Source organism: Cherax quadricarinatus, chromosome 32 (genome assembly GCF_038502225.1).
Source record: "Cherax quadricarinatus isolate ZL_2023a chromosome 32, ASM3850222v1, whole genome shotgun sequence".
In the NCBI taxonomy this organism is placed as follows: Eukaryota; Metazoa; Arthropoda; class Malacostraca; order Decapoda; family Parastacidae; genus Cherax; species Cherax quadricarinatus.
The window spans coordinates 15,146,864-15,160,342 of record NC_091323.1 but is presented as its reverse complement, the minus strand read 5'-3'; the positions used below and the strand labels follow the sequence as shown (position 1 = coordinate 15,160,342).

The 13,479-nt window shown below is 43.2% G+C and overlaps 1 protein-coding gene across 3 annotated transcripts in view; it reads right to left on the bottom strand.

Annotated features, from left to right (window-relative positions):
• The window catches only part of LOC128690158 (ATPase WRNIP1), a 121,769-nt gene extending 108,752 nt beyond the window's left edge, over positions 1-13,017 (bottom strand). For 2 of the 3 annotated variants that reach the window (XM_070090472.1, XM_070090473.1), the window contains exon 1: positions 12,404-13,017. Coding sequence is in view for 2 of the 3 variants with exons in the window: in XM_070090473.1 (XP_069946574.1) it covers positions 12,404-12,486 (83 nt within the window). In the remaining variant the exon portion in view is untranslated. The remainder of the gene's footprint in view (positions 1-12,403) is intronic. The other variant, XM_070090471.1, reaches the window with a different exon arrangement.
• Positions 13,018-13,479: the final 462 nt, after the last annotated feature.

The following is a 13,479-nucleotide window of genomic DNA, read 5'->3' as shown; positions in this document are numbered from 1 at the left end:
AATATTTACTCATATGTGGTCAAACAACAACAGTGTCTGGGGTATAAGAAGCCATCAGGTACGATCCGAGGACAGGAAGGGTGGGGTGTGAGCATACCATCCCTGGTGTGCTCACACCCCACAAGACATGGGGTTGAACACTGGTATCGGGCTAGACATATGGGCAAGTCTCCTAACACTTACTGTACCTCTTACCCAGCAGTTAATAGCAGTGTTACAGCCAGAATTTCACTCTGGGGAGGAGGGGGGCTTAAAAATACTGTAATAAGAAATCATATTGAAAAACATGATTTTCAGTATGCAGAGTAAAACCACAGTTATTCTCCATAAAATGTATTTTTTGTTAATATTTTTGGGTGTCTGGAATGGACAAACTGGATTTAGAGTGGACCCTCGAGTTTAGAACTTATTTCATTCCAGATGGCTGTTCAAGTGCTGTTACCAAACGAATTTCTTCTCATCAGGAATAATGTAAATTAGATTAATCATTTTTAGACCCCCAAAAAATACACTTACAAAAGCACTTACAAAAATACGTACACTTACATAATTGATCGAGTTGGGAGCAGTTCTAAACTCGAGGGTCCACTGTACATTATTTCTTATGGGAAATATTATCAAAAAATACATTTTATGGAGAATAACTGTGGTTTTACATGCAAGCTGGGGCATAGGAAAACCGAGGTTCCACTGTACATATGTACAGTGGACCATCGCCAAATGAACGCATCGCATAACGTTAAATCCGGCTAGCGATACATTTTAACGCAAAAATTTTGCCTTGGCTAGTGCTAAAAAACTCGCCCAATGCGATTCGTTCCGTTCGAGACGCGTCCACTTCCGGCCTGAGCGCGCCTCACTTGTCCCATGGGTGCCAGTGTTTACAAGCCAGCCACCATGGTCGCATCCAAACATACAATCGGAACATTTCATATTATCACAGCGTTTTTAGTGATTGCACCTGCAAAATAAGTCACCATGGGCCCCAAGAAAGCTTCTAGTGCCAACCCTACAGCAAAAAGGGTGAGAATTACTATGGATATGAAGAAAGAGATCATTGCTAAGTATGAAAGTGGAGTGCGTGTCTCCGAGTTGGCCAGGTTGTACACAAAACCCCAATCAACCATTGCTACTATTGTGGCCAAGAAAACGGCAATCAAGGAAGCTGTTCTTGCCAAAGGTGCAACTCTGTTTTTGAAACAGAGATCGCAAGTGATAAAAGATGTTGAGAGACTGTTATTGGTGTGGATAAACAAAAAACAGATAGCAGGAGATAGCATCTCTCAAGCGATCATATGTGAAAAGGCTAGGAAGTTGCATGACGATTTAATTAGAAAAATGCTTGCAACTAGTGGTGATGTGAGTGAATTTAAGGCCAGCAAAGGTTGGTTTGAGAGATTTAAGAATCGTAGTGGCATACATAGTGTGATAAGGCATGGTGAGGCTGCCAGTTCGGACCAAAAAGCCGCTGAAAAATATGTGAAGGAATTCAAGGAGTACATAGATAGTAAAGAATTGAAACCTGAACAAATGTTTAATTGTGATGAAACAGGCCTGTTTTGGAAGAAAATGCCAAGCAGGACCTACATTACTCAGGAGGAAAAGGCACTCCCAGGACATAAGCTTATGAAAGACAGGCTTACTCTGTTGATGTGTGCTAATGCTAGTGGTGATTGCAAAGCGAAGCCTTCATTGGTGTATCACTCTGAAACTCCCAGAGTGTTCAGGAAAAACAATGTCCTCAAGGCTAATTTGTGTGTGATGTGGAGGGCAAACAGTAAGGCATGGGTCACTAGAGACCTTTTCTGTGACTGGTTACACCATGCATTTGCCCCCACTGTGAAAAATTACCTCCTGGAAAATAAATTGGACCTTAAGTGCCTCCTGGTGTTAGACAATGCTCCTGGTCATCCTTCAGATGTCTCAAAGCAACTTTCTGGGGACATGAGCTTCATTAAGGTCAAGTTTTTGCCTCCTAATACCACTCCTCTCCTGCAGCCCATGGACCAGCAAGTCATTGCAAACTTCAAAAAACTCTACACAAAAGCTATGTTTGAAATGTGCTTTGTAGTGACCACAGAAACTCAATTGACTATAAGAGAGTTTTGGAGAGATCACTTTAGCATACTCAATTGTGTAAACATTATAGGTAAGGCTTGGGAGGAAGTGACTAAGAGGACCTTGGACTCTGCTTGGAAGAAACTGTGGCCAGAATGAGTAGACAAAAGGGATTTTGAAGGATTTGAGGCTAACCCTGAGAAGCCTATGCCAGTTGTGGAATCAACTGTAGCATTGGGGAAGTCCTTGGGGTTGGAGGTTAGTGGGGAGGATGTGGAAGAGTTGGTGGAGGAGGACAATGAAGAACTAACCACTGATGAGCTGCAAGATCATCTTCAACAGCAAGAGGCCAGACCTGAGGAAACTGCTCCAGAGGAGGGGATGGAGAAATTGAGGAAGTTGCCTACTTCAAAGATTAAGGAAATGTGTGCAATGTGGCTTAAAGTGGAAACCTTTTTTGATGAAAAACACTCTCACACAGCTATTGCAAGCCGTGCTGGTGACTATTACACTGACAATGTTGTGAAACACTTAGGAATGTCATAAAGGAACGGGAGGTACAGGCCTCTATGGGCAGATATGTTGTGCGACAGAGGTCCAGTGACTCTCAAGCTGGTCCTAGTGGCATTAAAAGAAGAAGGGAAGTAACCCCGGAAAAGAACTTGATACCTCAAGTCCAAATGGAAGGGGATTCCCCTTCTAAACATTAACACCATCCACACTCTCCCCTCCTCCCATCCCATCAATCAGCACCAGATCTTCAATAAAGGTAAGTGTCATGTAATTGTACATGTCTTCTTCAGTTTGTGTGTATTAAAATTAATATTTCATGTGGTAAAATTTTTTTTTTCATACTTTGGGGTGTCAGGAACGGATTAATTTGATTTCCATTATTTCTTATGGGGAAAATTAATTTGGCTAACGATAATTTCACCTAACTTTGAGCTCTCAGGAACGGATTAATATCGTTAGGCGAGGGTCCACTGTACAGTGGACCCCTGCATACCGTCAGCATCACATAACGTTTAATCCGCATACCGCTCACTTTTATCGCAAAAATTTTGCCTCGCATACCGCTCAAAAACCCGCTCACCGCTGTTCGTCTGAGACGCGTCCAATGTGCGCCCTTAGCCAGCCTCACATGTGCCGCCGGTGGCATTGTTTACCAGCCAGCCTCCGCGGTAACATCCAAGCATACAATCGGAACATTTCGTATTATTACAGTGTTTTTGGTGATTCTATCTGCAAAATAAGTGACCATGGGCCCCAAGAAAGCTTCTAGTGCCAACCCTACAGCAATAAGGGTGAGAATTACTATAGAGATGAAGAAAGAGATCATTGATAAGTATGAAAGTGGAGTGCGTGTCGCCGACCTGGCCAGGTTGTACAAGAAACCCAAATCAACCATCGCTACTATTGTGGGCAACAGAAAGGCAATCAAGAAAGCTGTTCTTGCCAAAGGTTTAACTGTGTTTTCGAAACAGAGATCGCAAGTGATGGAAGATGTTGAGAGACTCTTATTGGTGCGGATAAATGAAAAACAGCTAGCAGGAGATAGCGTCTCTCAAGCGATCATAAGCGAAAAGGCTAGGAAGTTGCATGAGGATTTAATTAAAAAAATGCCTGCAACTAGTGATGATGTGAGTGAATTTAAGGCCAGCAAAGGTTGGTTTGAGAGATTTAAGAAGCGTAGTGGCATACATAGTGTGATAAGGCATGGTGAGGCTGCCAGTTCGGACCACAAAGCAGCTGAAAAATATGTGCAGGAATTCAAGGAGTACATAGACAGTGAAGGACTGAAACCTGAACAAGTGTTTAATTGTGATGAAACAGGCCTGTTTTGGAAGAAAATGCCAAGCAGGACCTACATTACTCAGGAGGAAAAGGCACTCCCAGGACATAAGCCTATGAAAGACAGGCTTACTTTGTTGATGTGTTCCAATGCTACTGGTGATTGCAAAGTGAAACCTTTATTAGTATATCACTCTGAAACTCCCAGACCGTTCAGGCAAAAGAATGTCCTCAAGGAGAATTTGTGTGTGTTGTGGAGGGCAAACAGTAAGGCATGGGTCACTAGGGATTTTTTCTAAGACTGGTTACACCATGCATTTGCCCCCAATGTGAAAGATTACCTAACTGAAAAGAAATTAGAACTTAAGTGCCTCCTGGTGTTAGACAATGCCCCTGGTCATCCTACAGACGTGGCAGAGCGACTTTATGGGGACATGAAATTCATTAACATCAAGTTTTTGCCTCCTAATACCACTCCTCTCCTGCAGCCCATGGACCAGCAGGTTATTGCAAACTTCAAAAAACTGTACACAAAAGCTCTGTTTGAAAGGTGCTTTGTAGTGACCTCAGAAACTCAATTGACTCTAAGAGAGTTTTGGAGAGAGCACTTTAATATCCTCAATTGTGTAAACCTTATAGGTAAGGTTTGGGAGGGAGTGACTAAGAAGACCTTGAACTCTGCTTGGAAGAAACTGTGGCCAGAATGTGTAGACAAAAGGGATTTTGAAGGGTTTGAGGCTAACCCTGAGAGGATTATGCCAGTTGAGGAATCCATTGTGGCATTGGGAAAGTCCTTGGGGTTGGAGGTTAGTGGGGAGGATGTGGAAGAGTTGGTGGAGGAGGACAATGAAGAACTAACCACTGATGAGCTGATAGATCAACTTCAACAGCAAGAGGCCAGACCTGAGGAAACTGGTTCAGAGGAGGGGAGAGAGAAATTGAAGAAGTTGCCTACTACAAAGATTAAGGAAATCTGTGCAATGTGGCTGAAAGTGCAAACCTTTATGGATGAGAATCACCCTCACACAGCTATTGCAAGCCGTGTTGGCAACCTGTACACTGACAATGTTGTGAAACACTTTAGGGAAGTCATAAAGGAACGAGAGGTACAGGCCACTATGGACAGATATGTTGTGCGAAAGAAGTCCAGTGACTCTGAAGCTGGTCCTAGTGGCATTAAAAGAAGAAGGGAAGTAACCCCAGAAAAGGACTCGACACCTCAAGTCTTAATGGAAGGGGATTCCCCTTCTAAACACTAACATTCTCTCTCCCCTCCTCCCATCCCATCAATCATCACCAGATCTTCAATAAAAGTAAGTGTCATGTAATTGTGCATGCCTTTTTCAGTTTGTGTGTATTAAAATTAACATTTCATGTGGTAAATTTTTTTTTTCATACTTTTGGGTGTCTTGCACGGATTAATTTGATTTCCATTATTTCTTATGGGGAAAATTCATTCGCATACCGATCATTTCGCATAACAATGAGCCCTCTTGCACGGATTAAAATCGCTATGCGGGGGTCCACTGTAATAATAATAAAATGCCGGGAGCAATGGGCTAGTAACCCCTTCTCCTGTAGACATTTACTAAAAAAGAGAAGAAGAAAAACTTTATAAAACTGGGATGCTTAAATGTGCATGGATGTAGTGCAGATGACAAGAAACAGATGATTGCTGATGTTATGAATGAAAAGAAGTTGGATGTCCTGGCCCTAAGCGAAACAAAGCTGAAGGGGGTAGGGAAGTTTCGGTGGGGGGAAATAAATGGGATTAAATCTGGAGTATCTGAGAGAGTTAGAGCAAAGGAAGGGGTAGCAGTAATGTTGAATGATCAGTTATGGAAGGAGAAAAGAGAATATGAATGTGTAAATGCAAGAATTATGTGGATTAAAGTAAAGGTTGGATGCGAGAAGTGGGTCATAATAAGCGTGTATGCACCTGGAGAGGAGAGGAATGCAGAGGAGAGAGAGAGATTTTGGGAGATGTTAAGTGAATGTATAGGAACCTTTGAACCAAGTGAGAGAGTAATTGTGGTAGGGGACCTGAATGCTGAAGTAGGAGAAACTTTTAGAGAGGGTGTGGTAGGTAAGTTTGGGGTGCCAGGTGTAAATGATAATGGGAGCCCTTTGATTGAACTTTGTATAGAAAGGGGTTTAGTTATAGGTAATACATAATTTAAGAAAAAGAGGATAAATAAGTATACAAGATATGATGTAGGGCGAAATGACAGTAGTTTGTTGGATTATGTATTGGTAGATAAAAGACTGTTGAGTAGACTTCAGGATGTACATGTTTATAGAGGGGCCACAGATATATCAGATCACTTTCTAGTTGTAGCTACACTGAGAGTAAAAGGTAGATGGGATACAAGGAGAATAGAAGCATCAGGGAAGAGAGAGGTGAAGGTTTATAAACTAAAAGAGGAGGCAGTTAGGGAAAGATATAAACAGCTATTGGAGGATAGATGGGCTAATGAGAGCATAGGCAATGGGGTCGAAGAGGTATGGGGTAGGTTTAAAAATGTAGTGTTAGAGTGTTCAGCAGAAGTTTGTGGTTACAGGAAAGTGGGTGCGGGTGGGAAGAGGAGCGATTGGTGGAATGATGATGTAAAGAGAGTAGTAAGGGAGAAAAAGTTAGCATATGAGAAGTTTTTACAAAGTAGAAGTGATGCAAGGAGGGAAGAGTATATGGAGAAAAAGAGAGAGGTTAAGAGAGTGGTGAAGCAATGTAAAAAGAGAGCAAATGAGAGAGTGGGTGAGATGTTATCAACAAATTTTGTTGAAAATAAGAAAAAGTTTTGGAGTGAGATTAACAAGTTAAGGAAGCCTAGAGAACAAATGGATTTGTCAGTTAAAAATAGGAGAGGAGAGTTATTAAATGGAGAGTTAGAGGTATTGAGAAGATGGAGGGAATATTTTGAGGAATTGTTAAATGTTGATGAAGATAGGGAAGCTGTGATTTCGTGTATAGGGCAAGGAGGAATAACATCTTGTAGGAGTGAGGAAGAGCCAGTTGTGAGTGTGGGGGAAGTTCGTGAGGCAGTAGGTAAAATGAAAGGGGGTAAGGCAGCCGGGATTGATGGGATAAAGATAGAAATGTTAAAAGCAGGTGGGGATATAGTTTTGGAGTGGTTGGTGCAATTATTTAATAAATGTATGGAAGAGGGTAAGGTACCTAGGGATTGGCAGAGAGCATGCATAGTTCCTTTGTATAAAGGCAAAGGGGACAAAAGAGAGTGCAAAAATTATAGGGGGATAAGTCTGTTGAGTATACCTGGTAAAGTGTATGGTAGAGTTATTATTGAAAGAATTAAAAGTAAGACTGAGAATAGGATAGCAGATGAACAAGGAGGCTTTAGGAAAGGTAGGGGGTGTGTGGACCAGGTGTGTGGACCAGGTGTTTACACTGAAACATATAAGTGAACAGTATTTAGATAAGGCTAAAGAGGTCTTTGTGGCATTTATGGATTTGGAAAAGGCGTATGACAGGGTGGATAGGGGGGCAATGTGGCAGATGTTGCAGGTGTATGGAGTAGGAGGTAGGTTACTGAAAGCAGTGAAGAGTTTTTATGAGGATAGTGAGGCTCAAGTTAGAGTATGTAGGAAAGAAGGAAATTATTTCCCAGTAAAAGTAGGCCTTAGACAAGGATGTGTGATGTCACCGTGGTTGTTTAATATATTTATAGATGGGGTTGTAAGAGAAGTAAATGCGAGAGTCTTGACAAGAGGCGTGGAGTTAAAAGATAAAGAATCACACATAAAGTGGGAGTTGTCACAGTTGCTCTTTGCTGATGACACTGTGCTCTTGGGAGATTCTGAAGAGAAGTTGCAGAGATTGGTAGATGAATTTGGTAGGGTGTGCAAAAGAAGAAAATTAAAAGTGAATACAGGAAAGAGTAAGGTTATGAGGATAACAAAAATATTAGGTGATGAAAGATTGGATATCAGATTGGAGGGAGAGAGTATGGAGGAAGTGAATGTATTCAGATATTTGGGAGTGGACGTGTCAGCGGATGGGTCTATGAAGGATGAGGTGAATCATAGAATTGATGAGGGGAAAAGGGTGAGTGGTGCACTTAGGAGTCTGTGGAGACAAAGAACTTTGTCCTTGGAAGCAAAGAGGGGAATGTATGAGAGTATAGTTTTACCAACACTCTTATATGGGTGTGAAGCATGGGTGATGAATGTTGCAGCGAGGAGAAGGCTGGAGGCAGTGGAGATGTCATGTCTGAGGGCAATGTGTGGTGTGAATATAATGCAGAGAATTCGTAGTTTGGAAGTTAGGAGGAGGTGCGGGATTACCAAAACTGTTGTCCAGAGGGCTGAGGAAGGGTTGTTGAGGTGGTTCGGACATGTAGAGAGAATGGAGCGAAACAGAATGACTTCAAGAGTGTATCAGTCCGTAGTGGAAGGAAGGCGGGGTAGGGGTCGGCCTAGGAAAGGTTGGAGGGAGGGGGTAAAGGAGGTTTTGTGTGCGAGGGGCTTGGACTTCCAGCAGGCGTGCGTGAGCGTGTTTGATAGGAGTGAATGGAGACGAATGGTTTTTAATACTTGACGTGCTGTTGGAGTGTGAGCAAGGTAACATTTGTGAAGGGGTTCAGGGAAACCGGCAGGCCGGACTTGAGTCCTGGAGATGGGAAGTACAGTGCCTGCACTCTGAAGGAGGGGTGTTAATGTTGCAGTTTAAAAACTGTAGTGTAAAGCACCCTTCTGGCAAGACAGTGATGGAGTGAATGATGGTGAAAGTTTTTCTTTTTCGGGCCACCCTGCCTTGGTGGGAATCGGCCAGTGTGATAATAATAAAAAATAATAATAAAATAATAATAACTATAATAATAATAATAATATAATATATTATATAATATATATTATATAATATAATAGTAATAATAATATGTTGTCATTTTTTGACATTTTTCGTAATTTTTTTCATATTTTAGTGCCAAATGCTTCAAATACAAATTGGTAACCCTATGTGTGGCTGTAGCTACTGTGAGACCACAACTGTCTCGGTGCCAACCAAGGTAACCCTATGAGTGGCTGTAGCTACTGCGAGACCACGGCTATCTCGGTGCCAACCAAGGTAACCGTATGTGTGGCTGTAGGTACTGTGAGACCACGGCTATCTCGGTGCCAACCAAGGTAACCCTATGTGTGGCTGTAGCTACTGTGGGACCACAACTGTCTCGGTGCCAACCAAGGTAACCCTATGGGTGGCTGTAGCTACTGCGAGACCACGGCTATCTCGGTGCCAACCAAGGTAACCGTATGTGTGGCTGTAGGTACTGTGAGACCACGGCTATCTTGGTGCCAACCAAGATAACCCTATGGGTGGCTGTAGCTACTGTGAGACCACGGCTATCTCGGTGTCAACCAAGGTAACCCTATGTGTGGCTGTAGCTACTGTGAGACCACGACTATCTTGGTGCCAACCAAGGTAACCCTGTGGGTGGCTGTAGCTACTGTGAGACCACGGCTATCTCGGTGCCAACCAAGGTAACCCTATGGGTGGCTGTAGCTACTGTGAGACCATGACTATGTCGGTGCCAACCAAGGTAACCCTATGGGTGGCTGTAGCTACTGTGAGACCATGGCTATCTCGGTGCCAACCAAGGTAACCCTATGGGTGGCTGTAGCTACTGCGAGACCACGGCTATCTTGGTGCCAAGGGTCATAAGGAAAAGAAGGTACATGTATGTCGCTCTGAGTGACCGCTGCAGATCCTTGGGATGCAAAATTTTGTGTTTAACCTAACAAATTTCTTACACAATGCCTCGCCTGAAGAGACAGTATTCACATACAATCAGCAAGAAGCTCAGGAAGCAATTAGAAATTATGAAAAAGAGGTAGAGAAATGAAGAAGACAGCAGCAGAGAGTGAAGCAGCAGCAGAGTGAGGCAGCAGCAGCAGAGTGCAGCAGCAGCAGAGTGAGGCAGCAGCAGAGAGTGAGGCAGCAGCAGAGAGTGAGGCAGCAGCAGAGTGAGGCAGCAGCAGAGTGAGGCAGCAGTAGAGAGTGAAGCAGCCCAGTGGCCTGGTGGCTAAAGCTCCCGCTTTGCACACGGAGGGCCTGGGTTCGATTCCCGGCGGGTGGAAACATGCTGACACGTTTCCTAACACCTGTTGCCCTGTTCACCTAGCAGCAAACAGGTACCTGGGTGTTAGTCGACTGGTGTGGGTTGCATCCTGGGGGACAAGACTGAGGACCCCAATGGAAATAAGTTAGACAGTCCTCGATGACGCACTGACTTTCTTGGGTTATCCTGGGTGGCTAACCCTCCGGGGTTAAAAATCCAAACGAAATCTTATCTTCTTATCTTATCTTAGCAGAGTGAGGCAACAGCAGCAGAGTGAGGCAGCAACAGAGAGTGAAGCAGCAGCAGAGTGAGGCAGCAGCAGAGTGAGGCAGCAGCAGAGAGTGAAGCAGCAGCAGAGAGTGAGGCAGCAGCAGAGAGTGAAGCAGCAGCAGAGAGTGAGGCAGCAGCAGAGAGTGAGGCAGCAGCAGAGAGTGAAGCAGCAGCAGAGTGAGGCAGCAGCAGAGAGTGAGGCAGCAGCAGAGAGTGAGGCAGCAGCATGTTTTTATGGTCATTGGTCAATATAATAGTGAAAATTAGTACAGGTCGGCCATCACTAATCTGGTAATCAGTAATCCGGTTCCATCAGTAATCACGCACTAATTTCGGCTAGCATAATTTCAAACTTCCGGGCTTGCCACACCAACCTGCTACTACTGTTTGGTGGCACTACTTGCTGCATAAGTTATTTAAATTTTTTTTTTTCCATTTATTGTTATAACCTGCTCACTTTTAGCCCTAGCCATGGTTCCAAGAAATAAAAGAAATGTTCCTCGTTGTGTAAAGCGCATAACACTGTTCATTGTCTAAAAAAGATAAGGTGGCTTTGAAGCCACTGTCAGTTGCCACGAGCTCAACTCACTCAGGTGAGCTGTGACCGGTAAATTTGGGCCTACATATGAGAGAATAGGTCTGTGTGGTGTGCACTATATAAAAAAAAAAATTCTGCAGCACGCAGTGCATTATGGAAAAAAAATGTGACTGTGTTTATGGTGCAAACCTGACTTTGCGGTGTATTTTCGTATGGTTTCTATGGTTGCATTTTCGTTTTTTTTGGTCTCATTTAATAGAATGGAAGATACATTACAGAAGTAGATATGATTTTGATTGGTTTCATGATGGAAAGTACATTGAAATTGAGCTCAGACTAGTGGAAATGTTCGATTTTCGCTGATGTTCAAGAGTAAACAAATGAAATCACCGTTCAATACATGTCCAACTGGCCGGTCTAATATGCAGTCACAAATGGGTTGACATTATTTATACAATTATTACAATAATGCAATAGTCTACATAACAGTAAATCTATTTTTTTTTTTTTGTGAATAAAAATTTGAAATGGAAAGCAAGTGCAATAAAAGAGGGACCTGGAGACATGACTAATGAAGAGAGAAAATGTTATTTTAGTTCCAGGAATGTCTGCATTGTTTATTCTGGACCCTATTTTGAAATTGGCTCCTCTTGAAATTTGTGTTAAATTGGCCAAATTATCAATTTCTGACCACTTTATTGAGTACTTGAAATGGGTAAATGGGTGGTTTCTTGTATTCAGTCGACAGAATAGAAGGAATACTAGTGAAATAGCTATGAGTTTGGTTGACTGGAACAATGGAATGTGCCCAAAAAAAAAAAAGGGTGTAAACTGGGTGAAATCGTTGATGCATAAATACCGCCATTGGGTTAAGTGTATTCTAACCTAATCACTCTGTAATCCGGCAAAACCACTAATCCGGCACCTTACAGGTCCCAACAGTGCTGGATTAGTGATGGTTAACCTGTATTTGTATTTGTAGCTGACACACTGGTAGATGCTGACACACTGGTATATGCTGACACACTGGTAGATGCTGACACACTGGTAGATGCTGACACACTGGTAGATGCTGACACACTGGCAGATACTGACACACTGGTAGGCATTGACAAACTGGTAGATGGTGATATACTGATAGCTACTAACACAATGATAGACACTGACACCAGGGGGCCAGGAGCTATGTATGACTTGACCCCTGCAACCACAATTATGTGAGTACAATTAGGCGAGTACACTGGTAGATAATGACACACTGGTAGACGCTGACACCTTGGTAGACGAATACTGTCCAATTACCAAGGAGATCTACGGTGCCCCGTGGCCTGGTGGCAAAAGCTTGTTTCACACAGTGAGCGTCCGGGTTTGATTCCCGGCAAAGGGGTGGAAATATTAAGCATGTTTCCTTGCACCAGTTGTCAATGTTCACCCATCAGTAATAGTGGGTACTTGGGTGTTAGTGGACTGGTGTGGGTCGCATCCTGGGGCAAAATCGACCTAATTTGCCCAAAATCCTCAGCATAACAAGCGGCTTTCTATGCTGCAGTATGTCACTGGTGTCAGCTAGGAGTGTATACCTTGTACATGTGCTTGCAGAAATAAAGATTATTATTATATTAAAAACTCTGGAAGGGAGTACATAAAAACTCATTTATGGTTGGGTACTTACGTTGCTTGGATGCAATGTTCTGCGTGTGTCTCAATGTCAGAGTCAGGGAAGAAGGCACCACATATAGGACACTCCACTTTCATGGTTCTCCTCTACCAGGCAGGGCTGGTGTGTCACAATAAACAGAATAAGAAACACTATACTTTGCTAGCTACAACTTGGCGCTGCTGCAGTTGATTTTGTTTGTTGGGTTTATAAGAGCCACTGACAGTTTACGCAGTATCAAGCCCGACTTCCCCATGTAGATTTGTAAGTAAGTTTATTCAGGTATACACAAATACAGTTATATAGAATATCATGCATAGCAGCATATGTGTAGATAACCTAGGATAACACAAAAATGTCAGAGTGACATATTTCCATTAGGGTCCTTTGTAAAAGGAAGATTTATTGCCCAAAACTGGGTGATGAAGGAAATAGGAACAAATGTTCCATTGTAAATATTATTATTATTCTAATCAAAAAGAAGCGCTAAGCCACAAGGGCTATACAGCTCCATTGTAAATAGAAACAGGAACTAGACATTCCCATTTAGATCAGGTGAACCCCTTCCCAAGCTCCAGAAGAGAGGGACACCGACACCCCCCACCTAAGTTCAGTAACCGGCTCTCATACTTAGCGCTGCTTCTTTTTTTTTTTTCTTCGTTGGGTTTATCAGGGCCACTGACAGCATAAGCCGTATCGAGTCCGGCTTCTCGATGGTGCGAGGGAAAATTGTTGCCCAAGGCTGGACGATGAGAGAAAAGGAATGAAAGTTCCATTGTAAACAGAGATAGAAACTTGAAGTTTCCAATTAGATCTGGTGGACCCCCTTGCCAAGCTCCAGCAGAGAGGGACGCCCACACTCCACCTGAGTACAGTAACCGGCTTCCCACCAAAGACCGATAAAGAATTATCCGAAGAGTGGAAAAAATGGAGCTGGCTAAAAGTAAGCCGATGTACAGGTGCCCCTCCTGTAGAGTGCCCGGCGGGCAAAACAGATGAGGACAAGTGTCCCAGTGAGAACGGAGGAAATTTGTCACTGATACACAGGCCCGGTGGCCTGGTGGGGTGGCCCGGTGGCCTGGTGGATGGTG